This window comes from Atractosteus spatula, chromosome 11, assembly GCF_055471065.1.
Source record: "Atractosteus spatula isolate fAtrSpa1 chromosome 11, fAtrSpa1.hap1, whole genome shotgun sequence".
In the NCBI taxonomy this organism is placed as follows: domain Eukaryota; kingdom Metazoa; phylum Chordata; class Actinopteri; order Semionotiformes; family Lepisosteidae; genus Atractosteus; species Atractosteus spatula.
Window position 1 is genome coordinate 23,910,585 of NC_142716.1, and position 26,542 is coordinate 23,937,126.

The window sequence follows — 26,542 nt, forward strand, 5'->3', positions numbered from 1 at the left end:
TTAGGCTTCAGAACATTCAGTACCACTGCAGATGCAGGCAATGTGGGCTTCAGTCATTCCTTCCATTTGCTCAGATTTGGTCACGATCTCTGTTTGGCTCAAGTTGTGATCTGCAGAATTAATTTGAGTTGTTAGTTGGTTTAAAGAAAACCTATACTTTTAATAGTTCTGAAATGGTTATGAAATAATGAAATCTCTGTCAGAAATTTAAACGACAATATATGATTTTAAAAGTTTTACTGCATAGAGGTTTTATATCTAATTGGTACTGGGCTGTTCAGCGCTTTATATGAGTTGTAAATATTTTACTATAATAACTATCATTGTTAAGTACTAAACGTGTCTCAGTCAAACAATTGCATTATCCAAAAAACTGATTATCCATTGTAGAACAATTTGATCATATTTATCTCTAGGCCATTTAGTTACACAATTCAATGAATGTTTTGTACAGTATAATTGTATTTACATGATATTGATTAAAGTAATTATTTTTGTGTCTTTACTGTTTTAAAAACGTTTCTATATCCTACCATAGGTATTTTTTAATAATCTGGGAACTGAATGAGGAACAATTATATACAGTAGATCAATGGACAGTGAGTTTTTTTGCCCACCTATATTTTTGGCCACTTTTAATTAAATGGGCATCCATATTTTGCTCACAGGATATGTTTTCTTGAATACTTAAATACTTCTTAAACACAAGCTACATTCCAATAAAAGACCAAATACATAAGTATGCAAATATGCTTTGGGTATGAAATAAATGAAATTATGTTTATAACTATCTAGTGCCTTATGCAGGGTTTTTCTTATCCACCCAACTTGGGAATGTTCCCTAATCTGGAAAGAATTAAGAAAGGCAGGAAAATTTAACCCTTATATTCATCAAACCACTCATATTTAGACTTTTTTTTGTTGCCCTGGATAATGAATCCCATCCCTATTCTTGCCAATGCTCTGCCAATTGTGCACTTCGGGAATCCTGGTCACAACTGAGTAGTAACATCATCTGAGTTCAGACTTATGATGTCTGGACCAAAGAGCTTCAGTTGAGTTGGTTGAACCATTAGGAGCTTTTGGTGTCCTACACATTTGAAATTTGCACTTTATATTACTTATTACTTAACAAAGGATTTTCCTACATATTTACAGTAATTCTTGAGAGCATATCTAAGCATTTTCCTAACACATTATTTCCCATTTTACAGGAAAATCGAACTTCTACACACTATCCACATGTGATAGTCAGCCATTTTGAATGTAAAATTGAAAATGAAAAACCATTGTAAAACTCAAGCCTACCCAAGGGAACACAGTGAAATCGAACCGAGATGTGGACTGTGTCAGATGCTGAACATCCTGGTCTGCACCTCAGCACTGGCTCCACTGAGTAGCAGTTTGATTCTTTTCCCATCAAGCTGACATGTTTCTCCAGCTTTACAGTCTGATGTTGCAATTTACAAACTGAAGCAAGATGTTAAACAGTTAATGTATAGTTTCACAGACAAAACTACACTGCATAATGTATTTATTTTTTTTCTGTTGATAGTGTAATTTAATGTTTTAAAATATTAAATAACACCATCAACAGAAACATTATATAGCATTCTTGAAAAATTATTTTCAATTAGATTTTCTGAAAATATTTTGAAAGAGAAAAACACAAGTTTCCCTATTGGACTACTCTAATAATCTATATAATATATTAACTTCAAAATTGTGTACAATATCTTGCAATAAATTTGTTACATTATTCTATAATCTAGAAACAGATTTTTAACATCTTGTTAGCTTTGTTGATATTGAATATTTCATTCATGTAAGAATGCACACTGATGATGTGACAACTGAATGAGGCTCCACGGCCGAAACGTTTGTGTTTTCTTTCTTCTCTTTTCAGCATGGAATAAAGTTATTACTCATTCCTAAAAAACACTGCTAGTTTATGTATTTTAGACATTTTAGACATTATCATTAACATGCATTGTCGGTACCTTTATAATTATATAGAATAACTTGTTTCCACAATTAAAGTTTTAAAAGCACAACTGTGTAATGCAACAGTATACATCTGTTAAATCAATAAGAAATATATTTTTAAGTGCTATGGAAATCTTAGTTCTTAGGAAATCCCACTCAAACAAATAAATACTAAAAAAATGTTTTAAAATGTTGTTTAAACAACATGAATTACAAATGAATCAATGTGTTTTATTAATCTATTTATGTAAATTATTTATCAGTATATCTATATTGTTTGAGAAATTTTTACCATCTGAACAGACTTCTCCTTGCAGAATCCAGGAATGAACAAAACTACTTGGATTCATGGCTGTGTTCCAACTGGGCATTCTAAATTCAGTCTTTTTTTCTCCATCAGCTTTTCCACACATGCCACACATTTTTCCTCTCATCCAGGACTCAATCTCAACCTGAAAAGGAGCAAAAGCAAAATTACAGCAACATTAGCAAGAGCCATTCTAAGCAAAAATCTAAATATCAGATAGCAGTCAAAGATAAAAGTCACCTTCACTGATTCTCCACTAAAATATAAACTTCGAAGTCCAAGTGTTGGTGCTTGTACTAAGATACCATCTCCGTGTTTGCTGATAAGTAAAGTCCCTGTTAAAAATAAGTAAAACATGTTATGTTGCTACCACATTAGAAAGTTAGAAAATCTGGTTTGAAAAGGTTAGGAGGCCATCTGTTTCATCTAGCTTCTTTGTTTTTTAGTAACCAATTGATGTGAATATTGCATTTAGCCATTTATTGAATGAAGCCAGGTTATCAGCTTCAACAACATTGCTGGGTAGCTTGTTCCACAGTCCCACCATTCTTTTATAAAGAAGAATTGCACCTCCTTTAGCTTTAAATATACTCTCCCTTTGTTTTAATTCTCATTCTCCTGTTTATGTTTCATTGTTAATTATGAATTCCATGGATTAATTTTGTAAATGCTTTTGAGGATTCTAAATAACTGAATCAGGTCACTTTCTAAACTTTTCTTTCTGAGATGTATTTCTTTTTTTTGTCCATTTACGACCATTTGTTTTGAGTATAGAAATATAGCTAGTTGCTCTTCACTGAACTGGTTCCAAATCAGCAATATAATTTTGTATTATAGTGCACAAAATTGTATAAAATATTCTAAATTTAGTCTTACAAGTGCATTGTATGACAGAATGCCCGTAACCATTTTGTATTTTAAATTCTATGCTTTTAAACTCTAATCTTTACATTGTTACATTTTGTTTTGCTTGTCTAGAAAATGTTAACGTACACCTTAGTCTTTCACATCTCAGTAGCTCTTGCAAGCTCTTTTTTTCCATTTTATATTCTGAGTTTATATTTTTGCTACGTGAATGTGTATCTATTCTCCTAATTTTGTATTGTGTACAAAACATAACTGCAAATGCAATTGGTTTACAATGACAGAATCTAAATTATTGATGTACTTTTCATTAGGGTGAGGATAATACCCTGTGGTACACCATTAAATAGATCACCCCCAACTGGAACATTATTTATACTGTTTTCTATTCCTAACCAGTTCTTAATCCCAACATACAAGCATTTCATTACCTCCAACATAAGAATTCATTTTTAAGAAGATCTTTATAAGAAGCCTTCTGAAAATTTAATTATACTGTATCATAGTAAATATTTATGTATGTATATTATTGCGGTTACTTTTTAAAAATAACTGGAACAACAGTACTTATTTTAGATCCATTCTGACTATGGCTTAGAATCCTATTTCCATATAGATGATCCTCTATTATAGCTCTAATTATTGTTTCCAATACAATAATTAGACCTTACATATAAGAGAAGTAAGAGGTATTGTCCGATAATTGGTTCTGTCTTTATGAATTGGCACTACATTAGTATTTTTTAATCAAAAGGGATAACCCTTGTTTGAGTAATTGTTGGGAGGATGTTGCTAACAGTTTGTGAATAACTTTCTCATTTCTTTAAGTACTACTGGTAGAATACCATCTGGCCCTGAAGGGTTATTTACTGTATATTAATTGCTTCTGGTTCTTTTGACACATCAAGACTTACTATATATAATAAGATATGAAGAAGAAGAAAAAGAACATGAAGTAGAACTTTATGTTTCTTCAGCTTGATGCATATTGTTGATTTTTTCATTAGTAAACACCTGAGTGAAATATCCATTTCAAATAAGCATTTCTTTTTCATTTCTTTCCCATTTTGTTAAAAAAACAATCATAATATGAATGCATATGCACACTTTGTTTTCCACCCTGTCATCTGTTCAACAGTTTTTAGCAAGAATGTAATGTTTATATTGTGTTAAAAACCATGTTTTTTAACCTGCTTAAAAATGCACATACCTGATGAGTCTTTCAATGGCAAGGTTGACAACAGCATTGGAGAGTCATTCAGTGTCAGTACAAGATACCCTTCACCTTTATGGTAGATATTTAGAGATCTGAAAACAAATGGTTAATGGAGGGTAAACATCACTCAACCTTGCATGTAAGAATGTAACATTAGTATATAATAAAACCTGAGAACATGTTAAAATTATTTTCACTGATAAAAGTAGTTATTTTGTTATACATTCAATACACGATTTTTCCCCAATACATAATATTTACAATTCAATAGATTTTTCACATTTTTTCTGTAAAGCACTGTTTCTCCTTATTTTCCAAGGCGCAAACATTGCAATATACAGTTCATGAGGGTAATATCAGCTAAAGATAGGTATAGCTGAGCATCAAATACAGATTATCAGAGCTGTAAAAATAGCAACAAATTAATGTCTTAAAATATAATTCCTAAATATATTATTTTACAAAGTTTTTTCTTATTTTTATTGTACTTTTTAAATCAAATTTGCTTTAATTTGTTCATACCCGAAAGGTGTTCTGATATTAACTTCTTTCTTGTTGGGTGTTTCTTGTCTCATCAGCACCAGAAATTTGAGGTCATTGGTGCAATCCTGGGCTAAAACGTGGTAACAAGCTTTTGGCAGCAGTGAGGTAAACTTGATGTTGTTAAAGGTTTTAAAGTTATTTCCAGTAACAGAGCACTCATCTGAAAAAAAAAATGGAATTCACTCAGTATTCCAGTGACTTTTTGTCTCACCAATCTTTACAATGCAGATTTTTGTAACTTGTTGACCACCATTAAGATTGTTTTTTCTTGATACATATTTGGTTTAGGTAAACCCATTTGAATGAAGAATGAAATCAAGTCCGTTAGGGGAAACTAAGTGGAACAAGCCAAGTACAATAGTTTTTGCAAAGGCTATGGTGAGGTTAAGAGAAAAATGCAAAATAATTTAACACTTTGACAGTGGTTATTTTTACTCAGTTTTATACACTGCATAGTTTGGTATATAGATGCTGAAAACATTTAAAATCGTAAAGAAAGGAATTTGGTATTGGTGTTATTTATAGAGGATAATATTGTATTTTAGAACATTGAGATCTAGCACCTACAAAGATAACGCCCAAGAGTAATGATTTTCCACACCTGCTAAAAAATGATACAGTGACATTTAATCATTGCTGTTAATTACCATAAAGTCTGTGGGCAGCACAGTGGCAAAGTGATTAGCTTTGCTGCCTTGCATTGTTTGATTCCTAGGATGCTATCTGCCCCTGTTCACGTGGGTTTCCTGTGGGAACTCTAGTTTCCTCTTGCACTGCAAATACATGCTGGAAGTTTAAATTGGCCTCTGTAAAAAAATTGGCCTTGTGTATGAGTCTGTGTCTGATTGTACCCTTATACAGTACATAGTGTCTGTGATGGACTGGCATTCAATCCATAGTATATCCCACTTGCACCCAGTGCATCCCAGGATAGGCTCCAGGACACCGTGATCCTGAATTGGATAAGGAGTTATTTAAATTAATTCTAATTATTAGAACTATAGTTCTTAATAATATCAATTATTAAAATATAAATATAGCTAATATTCTAAGAAAGCATACAATATTTACCCTTATTTTCATCAACATCTGTGCACCCATAAGGTTTTAGGTCAATTTCTTCTTTGGACTGTTGATGTGTAGGAATTTGAAATGGGAGGGGAATAGTGTATCCATACACAGTTAACTGAAAAGAGATGAATACATAAACAAACTCAAATATGAAATAAAATCACTTATATCATAACACTTATAACATAATAGTTCAGGTGGGTAGCTGCGTCAGCATGCGTGGGCTGCAAAGGAACAAGTAATAGGTTTATTCCATGCTGAAAAAAAGAAGAAAGAGAACACAACGTTTCGGCCGTGGAGCCTTCTTCAGGTGTCGCACCTGAAGAAGGCTCCACGGCCGAAACGTTGTGTTCTCTTTCTTCTTTTTTTCAGCATGGAATAAACCTATTACTTGTTCCTTATAACATAATATTGATTTATTTAACAGTTGAGTGTGAGCTCTCTTTAACATTCAAACAAACAGTGAGCTACATTTAATGAACTACCGTAAAAGCGTCAACTGCACTGCTACAATGAGCAGCACCTCAAGCCTTTCGGCCATGAGCTCTGAATGAGCTGGGATTTTTTCTCCTGCTGTATTTTTTTCTGTTTGTTGGATTTTTCTCCTTTTTTAAAGCCTTTCAACCAGGAACTGTGAATGTGCAGGGATTTTTATACCCTGTTGCATTTTTCCTGATCACAAGATTTTTTCTCACCTTGTTATTTTTGTCCTGATCACAAGATTTGTTCTCACCTTGTTATTTTTGTCCTATTCCTACAGTCGCCTTATCAGCACTAACTCGCCAGCCCCACTATTGCCTTCAGGGAGCCAGTTATTTTGGCTGGGAGAATTAGCCTCAAGGAGGAGTGTTTATAGTTTTTCTTTCTATATTGCTGCTGGCTAGTCTATCATCACTCCTGCAGTCGCCTACCGGCATCAACTTTCCAATACCCTCCTACTGCCTTCAGGGAGACTGTCATTTCTGACTGGGAGTACTAGCCTTAAGGTGGACAGTGTTACGGATTCGGTAAGAGAAACCGAAACCAGTGAGTGAACCCACTTGCAGGAGCTAATAAAGCCTAGCCGTGATCCAAAGAAAGCCGTAGTGGAAGAAACAAGCCGATAGTCCAGGGGAAGCCAGAGATCCAAATAGGGAACGAGTTACCGAAGCCAAAGCGTGATCCGAAAAACCGTCGTCAAAGGGGGAAAACCGTAATCCGAAAACCAAGAATGACACAAAGCAGAAGAAGGAGTAGCGCAACTAGGAAGCTCGAAAGGAAAACCAATACTGAGCGAGGAGGTAGGAAAAGACAGGTGTTTAAGTACAGGATGAGACGGGGGTGTGGTGGTGAATAAGAAAACTGATAGGTAAACTGACGGAGTAAGGCTACGCCTTCTTCTGCCTCTTCCATTGCCGGGAGGCAGGGATCGTTTAATTTTTTTTCTTCTCTGCTTTTTAAAAGGCAGTTACTAACTCTTCCTCCCGCTAATTGTTATCAGTTTATCTATTTTTCAATTATTCAAACCTGCCTTCATCAATCAACCAGTTCACCTGAACCCATTTCTCTCTTTCCCCTCAATTGAGCCTAGCTCCATCTCAGGGTTCCCAAGGCTGCTCCAACACCCTGTGTTTGGAGCTCAGCTTGCTATTCTCCAGGACCCTAATATTCAGGAACCACAATATATCACACTTTATTTTGCTACACCTTTAGATGACTGAGAAGTGTATTTTAGATTTTAGATAAAGTTTGAGAAATCACTTACAAGTTGGGGGTTATGAATATTTCAGTTATTGGCTAAACCACTCAGTTAAATCCTGATTTTCACCTTTTTTTGTAATCCCTCATTTGTAATTATATACAGTATGCAGTATTGCATAATTAAGTGAATTAAGTCAGATGGTGCCAAACTAAGTGCTTTATGTTTTTGCTAGTATGAAGGCTTCAGTCACTCTCAGTATTACTGTATGGCCTATATGAGGACTAAACAATGTGATGAGACAAACTGAAAAACATAGCTATGAATGAAAATAAACGTTAGGCTTCATTTGTTAAGAATGCTAGTTTAGCATTGGTCATTTAAATTATTATCAATCTATTAAAAAACTAGAATTAATTAAAAATATTCCTACCCCAGGAGCTTTCAGGATAACATCAAACATTGCTGAGGATGTAGGCATGAGAGTTACAGAAACTTGATGTGAGGGATTCTGCTGTTGTTTCTGATAACACTGCAGAAGAAGGGCTATACCTGGCAGGTATTCATATACCCTGAATGGGTAATAGAAGCAGAAATTAGAATTAATGCTATTAGATAAGACCTTTGACCAAAAGGTTACTAAAGATTATCTTGAAAGAGCAAGTATATCTAACAATACAGCATATATATATAAACAAAATGTTAATAGGCAAAATATTTTAAATGTAGTATATAGTATATACTGTAGTATATAGTATGTACAGTGGTATATAGTATATACAGTACTATGTAGTAGTTCAAGTAGGTAGCTGCTTCAGCATGCGTAGGTTACAAAGGAACAAGTTGTGTTTTTTTTCTTCTCTTTCCAGCATAGAATACAAATTTATTTGTTCCTATACTATATTGTGTCTTGCAAAAGTATTCACCCACTTCCAATGACATCCCATTTTATGAACTGCAAAATAATGTATAGGTATTACCTTGAGGCTAATTCATTACTCCATACATGAAAGCAGTGTTCAGTTTAGCTTTCTAGGTTGATTTAAAAAAGATTCACTTACTGTAAATGTGTATAATGTACACCAACTGTCAAGAAAATGTGATAATATTGGAAGGGGGTGAAGACTTTGCAAGGCACTGTAGGTGTATCATCTTTCTTTTCCAACTGAAAGAGGCTATTACCTTTAGCATGTAATTGTCAAGAGTGGCATGTAATACAACTTTCCCTCAGAGGTGAGAGAATGTAAACTATTGTCACATCGTGATCCTGCTTGACAAGAATTAAACTATGTGTCAGCATTATAGATTGCAGTAACAAAATGTGAACTTTCAAGTACAGTTGGTCCCTATTCAAATCCTGTCTTCTTGTTTTTGCTTCAGACTTGTTTTTAATCCCAGTTTATGTCATTTATTAGTTTTTTTTGGTTGGCCCATATTTTTATATTTTAAATTTTGTCCCCACCGTATATCAGTACCTGTATTTTTTCGGTGTTCTATCTACACAGCTAGACATCTATAGAAATAAAAAAGCTAAATGTGTAAATGTCTGATACATTTTAATTTCCCCTTCTGTCTAGGTAATTGTAAATTGATCACCATTAATAGGTTTTCAGTCATAAAACTAAGCAATTTGGGTAGAGACTGCTTATTTTTTGTGTGGTGAAGTTGGAGGAAACAATACTGTATACTTTAAACAGCGCATTGAACATCATGGCTTAGTGCAGAAACAAGTTATCTGAAATGTATAATTCTATAATGTATAATTCAAATGTATAATGTTTAATTCTATTGTAAAGCATCCTACTTTTCTCCAAATGTCTTCATGAATCTTGGCACTTTCTCCCACTGTAACTTGGCCTTTACAGAAGGATAAGATCCACATTTTTCCACATATCTAGCCTCACCAGCAAATTTGTATTTCCAATGGTCTTCTCCCCATCTAACCTGCACCTGTTAAAAAAGAAACAAAAGCCTTTAAAGTTTTCCTGCTTCATTTGGTACTTAATAGGTATTTACAAATGTTTTAACATGAGAAAGACACTGTACTTACATATTATAATTCAGACAACTAAGAGAAGGGCTTTTTAGCTGATTTAATTATAGTTCTATGTATCATGATTCTAAAACAATATGGCAGATCAAAATCTTACACGGTTGGCACCTGAGTAATTTAGAATAAGACTCCTTATGAATAGTACTGAATTAAATTTTATTATTTTAATTAACTAAATAAATAACAATTTTTCAGTTATAATATTAACTACATTTAATATAATTATAATATATAATATAGCAATAGTAGAATATATTGGTGGGCACTGTGATGCAGTGGTTAGCATTCCTGGGATAGGAGCCCTGGGTTTAACTCCCAGGTGTTATGGTGCTAGTACTGCGTAGCAGCGTTGTGGAGAACTGACAGACTTAAACCCAAGTGCAGGACTTTGTGCATCTCCAGGATATTAGGGGGATCTGAGGAGGCATTGAGACTTAGTGGAGAGATGAGCTGGCAGGCTGGATATCAGGGTTTGATGGCTGGCAGAAAGCTGGGTGAGGGCTGTCTGGATTGAGGGCAGTGAGGCCAGCAGGAGGAGGGCTGCCCAGGTTGCTTGACAATGGGGGTACTGAGTGAAGACAGCGAAACCAGCGGGATGAAGGCAGTGAGATAGCTGGCTAAAGGCAGAGGGACAGAAGGATTAAAGTCAGTGGGGCCAGTGCGGCAAGCTGGCTGAGAGCTGCCAGAAAAAAGTGTGAATAGCCGCTGAATTGCCACTTTGGAATTTAGGTTGCTGCGATCAGAGACTGAAAGAAGAGTGTCTGATGGCTCTATGGAGCTCAATGTTGGAGTACAGATCTAGCAGAGACAAAAACCTTAAATAGGCAGATTAAGTAGAAGATTGATTGGATGATTCACTATCCTAATTGAAAGGCAACTAGTTGAACGAACAAATGGCCTGACCTCATTCACAGCCGGAGTCTAAATGCTATTGCGAATGTTAGTTTCTCATGGCAACAGGAAACTGCAAGCTGCTGCCAACCCACGTATAAAGTAGTACTGCTCTCTTAGTGGATTCTGTATGTTCCTCCCTTGTTCACGTGTGTTTCCTCTGGGTGCTCCGGTTTCCTCCCATGGTCAAAAAACATACTGATAAGTTAATTGGTTTCTGGGAAAAATACCCCTAGGTGTGAGTGAGTGTGTGTCTGTGTGTCTGTCCTACGAAGGACCAAAGTCTCATTCAGAGTGTACCCTGCCTTGCACCTGTTGCTTGCTGGATAGGCTCTGGCACCCCTGCAATCCTGAACTGGAAGAAATGGTTAGAAAATGGATGGATGGATATATGTTATAATAAAAATATAATCAATTTCCTTAATCTTCTCTACTTTGTGGAACTCAGAAATAATGGAGTATAAATAATGATATAAATTAATATTACCTTTGTTCTCAGGGGATCCATATCCATTACAGCATCTGTGGACATCTTCCATTTGCTTTCTTTGTTAATATCAGAAATCAGTAGATTCATTTTGTCTTTTGTTGTAGTGTGGGAGATACAAGCAGTGGCTACATAGCCTTCTTGCTTGGCATTACTCCTTACTACGACAGCCTGGAAAGTAACTGTGGGCTGTGATGACTTCCCAAACACTCTTGACTGCAAAAGAGAGAATATTTTATACTGATCTGCTGTCCTGCTTCATCAAAATATTTTCAGACCATCCACCTCTAAAATCCAGTAACTCAATTATTTTAATTTATGGATTCTAAAACTTACCACGCTAAAACACAGGAAAAATGAAAACAGATACAAGTGAGTAATCAAACAATTATTACCTCCTCAGACCTGGATAGCTGGAGTAAATCATCATCATCATATACATCAGGATTAGACCTTTCCTGTAATTATATAAAGAGTGGTATTGCTTTGACTATTGAAAGATGAGCTCACCTGGTTTGAAAAAAGTATGGCAAGTGAGTTACATACTGATTCCTGTGAGGAGGAGCTTGAAGACCCCGTGCTGTTTCTGTCAGTACGCAGGACTCTGCTTTTGCTCCAATGTGGTCTTTTCTGACCATGTCTTGGCTCCCATGTGGATGAACTGGAGGAGCTGGACACAGAGGGATTCTTTCTGTGCCGTTGTCTGTTTTTATGGCCATATTGTTCTTTTTGGTATGATTTACTGCTACCAGAAGAACTAGATGAAGAACTGATGCTCCTTGTTGAATTAGATGATTGTTTCTATGTCACATCAGGAAAAATATGTTAAAATGTATAATAGTTATGTTTTCTTAAGATTTTGTAAAATGTAATCTAATCTAATTTAATAGAAAATTCAAATAAAATATTATGTGCTTTAGTTCCAGGAATATTTTTACTTTTTTTACTTTTTATGTTGTTCTTTCATAATCGTTCATGAAAACTAGAACTTTCACTGACTATATTTAAAAATTCATACCTTTATACTGTTGAGGGCATCTATCATCATCTGATTTAACCTTTGTGATTCTTGATCTGATCCTACATTCATTTTGATACTGATCTTCTGAATAGTACCATCTGTTGGGACTGCATAAAATCATAGCATAAAAAATTACTTTACAGTATCTCAAAAATATATTTCTGTGTGTTCAAAATAAAGACTAATAATTTACAACTGTATTTACATTGATATATCCAAACCTTGCTATAAGAAGCAATTGATTTGAATTGACAACGTTTTCACATTTTATCAATGTTTGGAGACAAATGAATAAATGAGGCACTGAAACTGTAAAATAGAAACTATTTCGACAAAATAAGTCTATGACTGGAATGTTAAATATTAAAGCAATAACTAAATAAAGATAAGTAATGGCTTGGGGGCCAAAATAAACATTTGTGTAAACATAAACTGCTTCTTAATGAATGTCTTAGTAACAGTTCATATTCTCTTTCTCTCTGATAGAACAGTTGCAGTCGCTCACTTGGCCAAAGTAGTGTTCCAATAACCAACATGACCACAGTTACAAATTCTCACATCAGCATCCCCAAAACAGGTTTTCAGTGCTGTTGTACTGTTTTAGGACTGGGTCGTGAAGATGTGTTAGAATTGTCCTTTTCTACCCCCTCCCAGCTTTTTAAATGAAGATTTCAGACTGCTTCCACATTCATGTCTGGCCTCCATAGGCTTATATTTTAACACAGTCATACCTGTATGGAATACTATACAAATTCTGGGATGAGAAGAAAAATGACATACTGCACTAGAAAATAAAAGTAAATAAGAGTGCTGGATCATTCTATATATACAAGGTAAAGCACATAGCTAGACGAAGCTCAATATTATGTTTTCCAATGCATTTAAATGACCCTAGTGTTGAAATAAATCTCCTTTTTAGGTATCACAGTATAATGAATGAAAATGTTTTAACATTATACCTTGACCAATATTTCTCAAAGATCCTAGACAGTATTTTATGAAGATTTATTTTTTCATTGTTTTTACATGAATTTCAACAATTTCTATACAGATCTTAATTATTCATATTGAAATGTACCTGGTTTAAGTTTTAATTTAATGTAGTTTTCTCCTAATAAATAATAAAAGGGACACCTATTAAGAAAGAATGCATTTCTTGCTTTTGTTTCTAGACAGACTTCCATCCCAAAGGTATTTGCTTTAACACACAAGTGTGCTTCTTCTCTGTACATCTGAGCGAAATCTGTCCCGTACACTTTGTCTCCCGATTTCAGTTGAAGATTTGTAGAGGTAATTTCTTTCTGTTTGGAAGAGGAAAAGATGGCATGATTCAACTATTTATTAAAATCAAACAGATACTCAAGGATTGTGTAATAAAATGTTCTGAAGGAAGATAGTAAAAACATGTAATAATGATTTCTTGATTTTATTGCATTATTGCAGTTCAAGATGCAACCTGGAAATTCAACCTAATCTCCATTTATTATTTTATACAGTATCTGAAATGATTATTTAGATGTAGAATTTGTTTTTGTCTTTAGAATATTAAATATGGTACAATGTTGTTAAATTTGTCCCTACAATCATTTTGAAAATCTTAATAATTTGCTAAAACAAAGGTAAAAGCAAACCAAATTTTTTTCAGATTTCCTAGATGCTTCATTTGAGGATGCGTTGTGCCTTTCAGATTCCCTGGTGTCAGGTACCACAACTGGTGTCTTTTTTGAAGCAGACAGGTCCTCTCTATTCCTTGAGATAGCAAACACCTGAGAGCTGCAATTTTCAATAAGAAATAGTGAGTAGTTATACTGAGTTATACAGTGCTCTATGGAAGAAGTTTACTGTGTATATGGAAGAAGTATGCATTTCAAAAGAACCTTTAATATTACAAGTATATATTATGCATGTGGTGACAGTCTAACTGCACAATTACATTGAATATTAAATAATATAATAATATTAAACTATTAAATTATTTTTAAATAGTTATATGAAAATACTGATGATAAAATGCAGACATACTTTATTCATATTGAGCTTCAGATGCTGTAATTTGTCCAGTTTGTGTTGAAAAATTATTTTAAAAAAGAGAAAAAAAGGGAATATTTTTTATATTTTAATTGTCATTATTGAATCATGTTAGTAAAAGGTTTAACATTGAGATCATAAAATAATATTTTTTTTGCAAATTACATGAATAACATTGAATCTCATATGTTGTGTTTTAATGTGTGTCAAATGTAAAAAAAATAGTCATGGCTAAGGTTGAAATGAAAGAAAATAAGACATTAAGCTTTTATTCTTGTGATATTCACTAGGAATTATATTCGCTGTGTATAAGGATCCCTGCTACCCCTAGTCTCTTACTACTTCTTGTTTCCTAAAATTATAAAAAATAATTTATATTCACATTACTGTTTTATTGTAAAGGGCCTTCAAATGATGTATCACGTTATATACAAAATAGATTTATAACATTGTTTTAGTATTTAAAGATCATGTTATAATCAATAAATGTGTGAATTATTTGAATGGCATGTCTATTACAGTGTTTAAATAATAAGAGCAATATACTGTACCTGACTGACATTATTTCATTTTCCCTTTGGCATGGAGGCATGTCAATCTGAAACTTCCCTTCCTTTATATTCATTTTGGTATTCACTTTAAATGGTAAGACTAAATTTGCTTTTCCATCAAATTGAAGAGCAGCCTGCACAATGTCAGTGTTAATTCCATGAAAACAACTAAAATCTTTGATTATGCTGCAACACAAAGCAGTAAATAATAGATATTGACGTATTGCATAAATCATCTTCTTTGGGGAAAAAATGTAATATTTTGGGGTATACAGTATGTTGAAGCATAAATATAATATCACTGAATAATAACTATATACAGTATATATAATTAGTTTATTACCCTATATGTAGAATACTCAAAAATACAATAACTTCTATTGATTCCAATACTTATTAGTTTTGTTTTTCTGGTCTTCCAGTATATAAATATATAATTGAACAATAAGCATGAGGGTAATTAAAGAGGGGGATTGGAAAATGGAAGAATCTTGGCTGACTTAATATTTTACCTGATACTGCCATCTGCTTGTAGGTCTATGTTTGAGTTCATTAGCTGGCCTAAGTGATTTGAAGGGACTGGATCAAAATTTGCTTTGGCTGCAAAACACATAGTGATAGACATCTAATTACAAGATATGTCTTATCTTAAAAGATAACTTTGTAATTTAAAAACTGAACTATTCATCAGCTGTACTTCTATAAAATTAAAAAATAAGAACATCACATCTGTTAGAAATTAAAATGTTACATTTAATATGTTATCTACCAGAGAAAATGCAGTTTAGGAAAAAGTAGTGTTATATTAGTGTTTTCCAGGTCACTTGAGATTACAGTGGCATCCAAGCTGCCTGGTGGTGTGAGAAGCAGTGAGGTAAACAGTGCTGTTCAATCTGCTTGGGTCAAAGGGTGTGAGAGCGCTGTGTAGTGTAATATAATATTGGTGTGACAGGGATTAAGTGATTATGATTTTCCATTGCAAGCAAGTCTGGACCTTTTGGCAACGAAGTAAGTTTTCCTTGGAAGCAGGAAACAAAAACTAATTCCCAATGTTCTAGATCCCTGGATTAGATACGCCTACAGAGCTTTTCCATATGAAGTGTGTGTTAACAAGATGAACAGTGCTAAAATGTCTGTTGTATAAGCCAGTTGTGAAAATTTTTATACAGAATTGCAAGTATTGTTATCTTTAAGTTTGTTTGTAAAAGGAGGGGCAAAAAACTTTGCTTAAATCATTACAAACTAACTTTAAATAAGGTCTTACTGTGTTGCACTATTTTATCACCTCTGCCCTTTTTCTTCAAATCACAATATTATGTTGTTGACCATATTGTTCCTAAAGATACAATATTTCATTTAAAAATATTTTTATTTCCACAGCCTTTAAAGACAATTATTATTAAAATTCTGAAATGTATATCTGATATTAAAAAATAATAATGGAAACTATTGGAATTATTTTAATTATAAACTAGATGGTTATCAACCAGGGTTACATAAGCCATAAACTACATAAAAGTAAGTGCATCAGATCTAAACACTAATACTGTACTTACCATTAATGAATACTCCCATCATAGAAGAGTAATACTTGCTAATTTCAGCTGGGAGACCAAGGCTAGTGGATTGTATATAGCGTGTTTCAAATATCAAATATGGCTTTGTCCAATGAAGTGCCATGCCATTTTGAAGATCTTCAATTATTTTCAACGTATTATTTTGTTTCCCTGCCATTGTGCTAAGGGTCTGTGAAAAAAGCAAATTGTAGATTTCCTATTAGTCCATTTTAAAGATAATTCTTTATATGCCTGAAGTATTTTCAATAACATCCGGCATTATAAAGGTGCATTTTTATTCCTGTTTTTTGTATATAGTACTTGTATAAAGTATAAATGCACTACTTAATCATTTAATGCAGGGTTAAATAATCTTCTGTTATTTCCAATTAACAATTCAGCAGTACGTCATGAACATATTTGCATATAGATGTAAAACTGAACATATTGTGCTTTTTTAAATCTGTGTATTCACACAATTAAACTTAATTAATGAGAGGTCTGAAGCGCAAGTCTTACCTGCATGCTGTTGTATAGCATATTTCTGTTGATATCTGCAAAGAATACCTCTTGGCCAAAAAACTTCACATAGCCAGATACAAGAGGAGTTTCTTTTGGTATGGCCTTCCATCCAGACAACTAATAGTTTATGTTTTTTAAAAAAGAATAGATTATTGTTGTATTTCCTGTAAAACTTTCTGTTTTAATTTAATATGTCAAATGTTCCTGTTAACAGTTCTACAACCTTAACATTAAAGCAGTTGACTTTGAAAAATAAACATCACCTTGAATTCTCTTTTTGTTAGATTAATTTTAAATTTTGCTTTGGTGATTAATATTTCCCTTTTTTAGTGATCAGAGAGTCTTCTTTTTTTAATTCTAAATTATATAATAAGTCTGAACTTATTCTCTTTATATCCTTATACATGTCAATTGTTGACTGAATACTACAGCTTTTAAGATCCATTATCCAATGCTACTTACCATTTGTAAAATTTTTTCAATACTGCCAGGTCTGCCATTGAGTGACAGGGGATTTCTGTTGAAAAGTTCCTGAATTCCTTCAGCACGTAAACCAATCTATGAAAATGCAAGTGCACAGTATTAGAAATACAGTACATAAGAAAAGCAGTAAAAAGGCTAAAGATAATCATTTACACTTACCTCCAAGGGTTGTATTACTCTCTGAATAAAATAGGATTTAAATCTGTACACAACAGCCGTTGGTAGAGAACTGGCAGCATTATTAATCATATAGAGGTCGGCTGCTATACCTGACAAGGTAGGATCTGAAAAGACAGCAAACAAATAAATGGATTTAATTCAGCACTTAAACCTTAGAATAAACTTGATTAGCAGTAAGAGGAATCTAATTCAATCCATCCAAATTATGAAGATGATGAAGAACTACAGTATATTTGGAATTCAATTAAATTATATTCTGATAACATTAACATTCAGGGTCACAGGGTGATGTAGAACTAGATGAACCTGTAATAAACACAGTGTTATTTAATTAAATTATAAGTGGAAATATCTTCTGATTGAAAACTCTTGTTCTCGTCCATTGTTGTCTCAAACATTCTAGTACAGTACCACCTCTTCATCTTATCTCTCCCTCTACTCTATCTCTCTGCCTCCACACCTCTTCTACCACACTATGTCTATTCCCACACCATTCATGTGTTTCATTCCCCATAGTTGCTCCCCACTGTTTGGAATGAACTACCCAGAAATCAGAACTACTCAGTCCTTGACCTCTTGCAGTACCTGGTTAAGACACTTGTTAAGGCTTCAACTTGGACCTTTCAGGTATCAATGACATCAATCAATAATGCTTACATAGTACTGCATTATTGTATTTGGTACTCAAGTTTGGTAGTTCAAATGTTCCAGTTATTCACTGGAAACATGGTGCACTTACTGAGTGTCTAAATTATTACTGGTCAAATTCTAATGATGAAATGAGCCAAAGAATACAAAAAGATAGCTTAAATTATACTTTGTCAAATACCATAAATAATATTATCTATCCTGATGAAATGACAGTACCAGTTGGAGATCAGCATTGTCACATCCTGCTAGACAATTACATCCAGCAAACCAGTGTGATTTGCTGTAATGCTGAAGTTGGGATTAGAATTTGAACTCCCAAACTTCCTGAATTGTTATGTATTTGTATATAATTTGCTTTTGTGTATTACTTTTTATACTAGTATTATTGTGCTTGCACTTGTAATTCTATCTATTGTTTACTTACTGTGGAACTTCATAAACACTATAAATTGTTAAGCAAACAAAATTTGTTCAGAAATATAAATTTATAGACATGCATTTAATGTATGTGCAAGAGTGTTATTAAAATGGATACTTTCTGATCATTTTAAAGTTATTTTTCTTTATCCTGTATTTAGATTAATCTTTTCATAAATACAACTATTGTATTTGTATATGCACCCAAAATTAAAGCGTCATGTAGGATTATGGAGCGAGATTTTGGCTTAACCTGCTTGGCTGAGGGCTGACCTCCCGGCCATTGGACAAGGAGGCCAAGACCCCCATGCAGGGTGACCAAGGGTTAGCTGCAGAGGTGGAGATGGGGTAGAGGTGGGATGCAAGAGACATACAAGAGAGAGAGATAAGGATCTCGTCAGTATTTATAGCATTTTGGGAGAGGAATGGATGTCAGGAGCGATTGATAATTGCTGACAGCTGAGTCTGATTGAACTTGGTTGTTGTTATCCCTCCCGAACGTTTGTTGTAAACTCCATAAAAAACAACATTTTCTGAAGCAATTTCAATAGCCTTTCAAGCTATTGTTTGAAATCTTCTTGGTTCAGGTGTTTTTTGGGTAGATGTCTCTTGTTTACTAAAACATTTGGTCTAGACCTTGACAGTGCTACATCAGTAAGGGTAAATAACATATTCACAAGCTTTTATTGCATTTTTCACATCAGTTACTTAAGTAACCAGGAATTTACATTTACCGTATATCTGATGTTATGCTTATCAGCAATAAAAGGCTATCTAAGGATGGATGACATTTGTGCTTACCATGAAACCAATCGAAATGAAAAGCTTTGCTGTAACGGTAGCTTAGATGAGCAAGCTTGGGCCTCAGAATCTTCACAGCTGCACTGCAAGCAATAGACCTGTAAAAAATCAATGTAAAACATTGTTACAAAGCATATTATGATGCATTGCATTGTATGGTAATTTATTATCTTTAAAAAAGATTTTAATTATGTTTTGACCACTCACAGCTCTTGGTTGTCAGGAGTAACGGATCTTGCAAGTGCTTCAATTTGTGAATAGCAGAAACTGGCTACTTGTAGGTTGGATTCCTTCAACAAATATCCAGTTATTGTTGAAACAAGAGCCATAGATGGTTTTGCTTCAAATATGACCAGACAAGCAAACATTCTGACTTCAGCATGGATATTTTTGCCCAAAAAGATTTTCGTTACAATGTCTTGTACCTGGGAAAGTTGATGAGGATACATTCAGCATTTTATTCAAAATATGAAATCTCTTGCTTGTCTCTACCTCACTAATCATTCCTTTTAGGTTTCATGGCAAAGTTCTTTGTCTAACTGTTTTCCTGTTTCATTTCTGTAATGATCCTTATGGATCTATCCTGCTCTCCATTTATAGACACCCTGAAAAAAGTCAAATGCACTCTCACCTTCTCGCCTGTCTCCTTCATCACTTTTATGCACATGCTGCACAGATCTCTTTCTCCTGTCTATTGCATATTTCCTCCTAAATATTTGGTTTTCTAGTTACAGACTGGCTAGATTTAACATATTTTGATTCCCTTCTCTTTTCAGTAGATTAATCCCTATCTTTTAATCTTCATTCTTGTTTATTGAACTTCTTCAATTCTATGGTATTTTAAGGTTTCCTGGTATGAACAGCTTGCTTCAGGACTTGCCATAACATTTCAGTGGGGTTAGGTCCAAATTCTGACCTTCTCAGTCACAAATTCTAAACATTCTCTTCAGCCATTCTGTTGTAGATCCACTTGTAAATTTAGGATGATTGTCTTGGTGCATAGCCTACTTTTGGCTCAGCTTCGGCTGATGAATGGATAGTCTGAGATTCTCCTCCAGAATTTGATACATTACACTTTTCTCGTTGTGTCAATTTTTGACTTGTCTCTCCACAGAATATTGTTCCAGTGATCTTGTGAATCATTGAGCTGCTCTTTGGCTACCTTTGAATGAACACCAATGTTCTTTTTATGTTTGTTCCTAGCTATTGTCTCATGAAGACAATTCACCTCAGCCTTTTTCCTGATGGTTTTGCCAGAATTGCTGATATAGAGACAAATGCATGGTTCTGTCTATGATGACAAGCCTTCTGGGTCCTGGTTAGCAAAGCATCCCCAAATTATGATACTCCTACCACCATGCTTGATATTCAGGATGAGATTTTTCTGTTAAAAGCGATTGTTTGGTTTTCACCATATAAAAAGTTTCTCATCTCATTGTGGCAAAAAAAGTTCAACTTTTGATTCATCAGTCTATAGAACAATCTTCCAGAATTTCTGTGGATCATTCAGGGGTTATTCCTAGATATCCTCCCATGGAAACCAGTCCTGTTCAGTCTCTTTTCCTCACAGTGAGAGCATTAATATTGACATTAACTGCGGTAAGAGAGGTATGCAGATTCTCAGATGTTATTCTGGGTCTTTCTGACTTCTTAGATGATTTTGGGTTGCTCTTGAGGAGATCTTGGCAGGACATCTGGTCCTGCGTATCTGTCTAAGAGTGGATGGAAGAAGCCTCAAATTGTTTTGTAACCCTCTAGAGACTGATGAGCATAAACTATTCTTTTTCTAGGATTCTCTTAAACCTTTTCCCATCACAGCATGAGGTGTTTCCAGTTACCTTTATAGAGAAGACCAAACACTCAAAATTTCTGACCATAAAATAGAGCATGGCTGCACTCAGTCCATATTAAACCACCAGATACTAATTGTATTTACCCCTTTAACTGTATTAAATATATTATTTTACATACATCTATTCATTTTTCATACTTCATACACAACTGCAAATTAAAAACCACTTTTGTTTTCAAGAAAAATACATTTTCAATTAAACAATGGTAAAATTTAAGAAAATGTAATTACTATAATTATATTGGGGGTTCATAAACATTTTTGTTGGTACTCTATGCTACTGATTTACTTCACACTCTCCACTGCATTTAAAAAAATAAATACGCACACTCTTGGGATCTTTGATGGCAATTTTTCTCAAAGCCAGTACTGCATTACTCTGGACTCTGGTAGGAAGCTGTGAAGCTCCAGAAGCAAATCCTGGCAGGAATTTCATAATGATCTTGATGCTGGCATATTGGCCTGCATTCCCTAATGCCTTCAAGTTTAGAATCATGTATTCTTCATTGCCATTGCTGAGAGCATCAAGAGCAAGATCATGAAGAGGCTGTAAGAAAATCGAAGAGGAACAGAATATTTGTTTTAAACTATTTTTTGTTATTCAGAATTTCCCCAGGGTAGATGTTAACATAATTGTGACAGGACCAGTCCAAGTTGATCAAGCACAGCAGTAACTAGTGTTGTTTATCAGCTCCATGTAACTCACTGCAAGTTGGATTATTTCATACCTTTTCCTTTTCCCCTTTAACCAAGTGGCTCACTTGTATGCTACATGGACCAGACACAATTTGTTTATAGTCTTGCCTTTAAACTTTTGTTGAAGTGTATCTTTTTTTTTGTATTTAAGATCAAACTATTAATTTTTGGATTTCTCCTCCATGTGAGGTAGGGCTAAGGATATTCAGAATTATTTCTTTTTCATTTCATTAATAACTTTTTTCTTTTTTTCCTTTTCTAAAATTCTTTGTGGCTATTGGTTTTGGAAATCAAAGCATTCCAAAGGAACCTTTCCCAAGTCCTGAGAAATGTCATTATTATTAAAAGTTATATGCTTGGTACTCATTTTGAGATATCATGTTTTATAAGATGTCTTGGGTCCAGCATGTGGCAATTAAGTGACTAAAAACTAAATTCTAACTAAATAAAGTCATGTGGGCAACAGGTAGTGTAGCTTTTGGTCAGTCAGAACCTTAATCAAGTGGCTTCTGACAAGCATTTCCGAGATATATAATTATATAAAGGGGATCACAACATGTACAACAAGGACATGTATTGGTTACAGCAGATTGACAGTTTCTCTGACACAACATCATAAACTTAAAGTATTGGTAAAAGACATGTTATCAACTACACGATCCTTAGCTGAAATGCGACACTGCAAATTTCAAATGTGCAATTTTTACATTGATATTTTTAAATCATCCAGTTTTGTTGTTTTGGTAATTTGCTATTTTAGAATTTATCTTAATTTTAACTTAACCTGGTGTCAGGAGTTCACATTTTAAAATGCATCAACTGTAAAACAATGACATTTTGGAATGTGTGCTTAATATTAATGCTATAACATACACCATCTAGTGATGCTGACATGGTAACCGCTGTAGTTCTGTAACAGCTGTAGGGAAAATAAAAAAAAACAATAGACAGAAAACAAATGATAATATATTGTACCTGCAGTGCATTTCCAGGACAGTTCTCAGAGTTAACGCAGTACCTGTAGATCAGTGATCCATATGCAAGCATGGTTATTCTCCAGAGAACAGCATGGTTCTTGTTAAATGAGGTTTCAAGAAATTCCTAAAAAAATTAGATTTGAAAGATACTGTTATTGTGTGTTGTTTATATAATGACTGATCTGGTGTTTTTTTTAATCCAAGGGACCATATGTCCCTATATATGTAACACTTTCAAAGTGTGAAGTTCAATAAACTTCCACATTGGAGAACAAGAGCAAGAAAAAATTAAGAGCAAAAAGCAAATAAGTTAATTCAATACATTTACTCCCATAGACTGACTTCTTTCATATTGGCTTGTGGGTAGGACTATATTTGTACTCTGTCTTAGAAATTTACAGCATGCATCCATCCATCCCACTAAAGCAATTTAATTGCTGGAAGTGAGCACCTGCCCTTTCCCTGATTTCCAGTCCCCTTTCTAAGAATATATTTGTGCCATTTAAGGGTGTACCCTTGAGCTTGCTAATTACGTCCAAGACTGGGGGAGACCAGTACTGTCACATACCATTGAAATGTTCAGTCAATATAACTATGTTATGCTCAAAATCAGGCAGGCATTATACACATACAAAGCTGTTTCAGACCTTCAGAGAACTAGATTAGACTAAATCAGCAAGAAATGGGCACCATGGATCACACAATTTTAATCCTGACCTGGCATAACTAGAACTGATTTTAGGCTACCATGAGTGACACTACATTCATTCCTACAGTCAAGATATGGACTCACACAAACACATCTGAAACAATCCATAGTACTGTCTGCTCCCTGGTGGAAGATCTTAAGAAGATCCCATAGGAGTGCTGATGTTTATACCCTATTGTGTAAGCTTTCTTGAGGTGAAATGTTGACCTAATATTGTCTGTTAGGATAGATTATATCATTTGACAGTTCTGGGTTTGTCAGTGTAGGGACAAGACCTATTATTTCACTTACAATTCTGTGATATTAAGTATTTCTAAAAATCTTTGAGTGCCTGGACCAAACAGCCTGTTGCCTGTCACAGGAATGTAGCGAAAGAGTCCCCTTTCTGTGATCACAGCCACAGGATCATTTAGTGGTCTTTGCATGTAAGCAAGTGATGAACTTGTTTTTTGGATCAGGACAGTCCAAATACATTATCAGTACTCCCTTAAGATGGATGTATACTGCTGGTGCCTGGATGGCAGAGGGACACAGGCAAATTTGGAGATACACAGAAAAATACTACAAAAGATACTACAAAAGCTCAGTCTATCTGCACAGCAACCTTCTGAAATTAAATTTCCATTAAATGTCATATTTCTACTTTTCTTCAGTTTCTTCAGTAAAAAAGTAATCAGACTTTTTTATATTTCTTATGGCTTCAAAATATGTATGTTAATATACGTTCTATTCAGTTTCTGCAAGAATTATTGCATAATTTAATAAACATATGGCATATAGTTAGCCTTACCCGAGACTGTTCAACTGCTTCAGAATCAGGTGTGATTTTATTGAGTATTACGAGCAAAGCTTGTCCTGCTTCATTTGGTGTAATCTCTTCATTCCTAATTCTGTTTTTAAGAAATGTGATTATCTTGGTATCTGAAATTGCAGTCATGGAGTCCAGTAGCCACCTCCTGTAAGTACAATATTCTTGATTAACACCGATTTTGTTTTTTGAAAGAACTATTATAAATGGCACAAAAAATGTAAGCTCATAAATTAAGAAAAAAGGGGCAAAAGGAGATAATGAGGCAGATTTTTAAAATAAGAGGAAACATTTAACCATAGCTTCATTCCTTTTTGCAGTATGACATAATGTATAACCTAGCCACATCTTTTTGCATAAGAATAATTTCAACAGATGGATGCCATCAAGTGCAATCACAGGGTATGTCAGCATCCACCTGTAATATAGATATTTTGGCTGTAGTTCGACAATGCAGTAAAGGAAATTTCAACAGTATCTTGAGAGTATTCACTGAGATGCTGTAAAACAGTGAGTTTTATGGGGCTAGTCAAACAAAAGCATTCTCTTACAGGAAGTCAAAGTAAGTCAGTACTGAGTGCATCTGCCATACAGAGGATCAAGACAAATCTCCACTTGCATATGATAAATTCTATATATATAAGATAAATAAGTTTAATTATCTGCAACTGTAATCTAGCCAACAGGCACCTCCAGCTAGAATGCACAACATAGCATTATTAATATATCTTGCAGAAGTGTCACAGCTTATAGCCTGCTACTGCTCTTTTACTTCATGTCAATGCTCAATAGCATTTTGTGTAGTCTAAAACAACATTAAAGTATACACCGTGGAGAATCTAAGTGTCACGGATGTCCAAAGGGACTAACCGTGGGGAGTAGGAGAGCGGAAAAAGACCCATATGCGAAGCGGCGAGACGGGAAAAAGGCCTGGGCTCATTAGTGCAAAGAGTTCAGGAATGCCGTATAGAAACCTACGCCCTCAGGGAGCGGACGTGGGGCGCCCTGGTGCTAGGCGGGTCTCAGGACATCCGAACGTCAATGCTGAGCGAGGACAGAGTGCAAGACCCGGAAATATATAGCCCAAGGGAAAGAGAGGGACAGGAAGGACAGCAGACCAGAAACTAGGGACAGGACAGAGAAGGAGCGCCCTCTGGCTGCAGAGGGCGTGACACTAAGCCCGTCATATAGATTATCCTTAGGGCAGCAAACTTTCATATTTTTGCATCTGTATATTTGCTACATGGTTGAAATATCACATTGCATATCATTGTTAAGTAAGTGACATAACAAACAACCTGCATAAATACAAATGCCGATATCGTTTCACAGAGGGGAAAAATCGTTGGAGCCAAAGGGGAGTATACTGAAAATACATTAAATTCCTACATTAGCCAAGTGTAACAATAAAAAGCCATGGAAAAAAAAACGAAAATAAAAATACAACTTTCATAATATCCTAAGAAGACATAAACTGTCAGGATTGCAATAGATACATTTTCTTTCAATTATATTTATCAAAAAGACTGAAGTGGGGTTTAGTTAATGTTTTATTTAGTTCTTTAGACTTTTTGCTTTTATGAAATTTATATAATACATATGAACTTATGAATGTGTATATAATAAAAATGAAAACTTTCAAAGCACTGATTAAAATATAAAACGTAAAATTGACCGTTTACACAAGACTGTGTTAAGAGAAAGTGTCAACAAAGTGAACATTTTTCAAAATTCACATTAGAGACTAAACAAACTAATCAGAATAATGGAAAATTGTTTTATGTATACATTTACCTTTTGTTTGTGTCATCAGAAGAGGTTTTCCATACAGCCTCAAGGTTTGCAATTGTTGAACCACGCAGGACTTGATACAGCTTTAGGATATCAGTGGTTGAATTAGCGTCTATCTGCTGTGTATTGGCCTGCACCAAGCGCTGAATCAATTCTGCAATCTGAAATGCATTATGTAAGAAAATGTAAGATTAGTTTATTAAATTATTTAATATGTTAAATACAATAATGTCTATATTATTTTTTTCTAACTTTATTTGTTTACTGAATTTCTTTTATAATTGATTATACAATATATACCTCTGTGTGCATCTCTTAGGTAGGCAATGCAATGAAATGCAATGAAGTTAATGACTTTGCTGAATGTTAAAACCATAATCATATTAATACTAAAAATGAAGCT

General features: G+C 34.3%; 2 protein-coding genes across 2 annotated transcripts in view; both read right to left on the reverse strand.

Annotated features, from left to right (window-relative positions):
* LOC148823718 (vitellogenin-like) lies at window positions 1-6,947 on the reverse strand. The gene is made up of 7 exons (XM_088928092.1): window positions 6,899-6,947; window positions 4,896-5,076; window positions 4,368-4,465; window positions 2,534-2,628; window positions 2,279-2,438; window positions 1,309-1,470; window positions 1-110 (listed from the first exon to the last, which is right to left on the reverse strand). The coding sequence occupies exons 1-7, from the start codon at window positions 6,945-6,947 to the stop codon at window positions 1-3; spliced, it is 855 nt and encodes a 284-aa protein (XP_088784218.1).
* LOC148823719 (vitellogenin-like) overlaps window positions 6,944-26,542 on the reverse strand; it is a 25,332-nt gene continuing 5,733 nt past the window's right edge. Inside the window, exons 8-27 of the mRNA XM_088928093.1 lie at window positions 26,143-26,300; window positions 24,331-24,496; window positions 22,830-22,955; window positions 21,487-21,705; window positions 19,514-19,731; window positions 19,295-19,404; window positions 17,417-17,541; window positions 17,237-17,332; window positions 16,772-16,891; window positions 16,253-16,442; window positions 15,209-15,296; window positions 14,697-14,882; window positions 13,749-13,890; window positions 13,348-13,418; window positions 11,433-11,436; window positions 11,097-11,312; window positions 10,174-10,335; window positions 9,470-9,615; window positions 8,099-8,237; window positions 6,944-6,967 (exon numbers count right to left, since the gene is read on the reverse strand). Coding sequence (XP_088784219.1) covers window positions 6,944-6,967; window positions 8,099-8,237; window positions 9,470-9,615; window positions 10,174-10,335; window positions 11,097-11,312; window positions 11,433-11,436; window positions 13,348-13,418; window positions 13,749-13,890; window positions 14,697-14,882; window positions 15,209-15,296; window positions 16,253-16,442; window positions 16,772-16,891; window positions 17,237-17,332; window positions 17,417-17,541; window positions 19,295-19,404; window positions 19,514-19,731; window positions 21,487-21,705; window positions 22,830-22,955; window positions 24,331-24,496; window positions 26,143-26,300 — 2,706 coding nt within the window. The remainder of the gene's footprint in view (window positions 6,968-8,098; window positions 8,238-9,469; window positions 9,616-10,173; window positions 10,336-11,096; window positions 11,313-11,432; window positions 11,437-13,347; window positions 13,419-13,748; window positions 13,891-14,696; window positions 14,883-15,208; window positions 15,297-16,252; window positions 16,443-16,771; window positions 16,892-17,236; window positions 17,333-17,416; window positions 17,542-19,294; window positions 19,405-19,513; window positions 19,732-21,486; window positions 21,706-22,829; window positions 22,956-24,330; window positions 24,497-26,142; window positions 26,301-26,542) is intronic.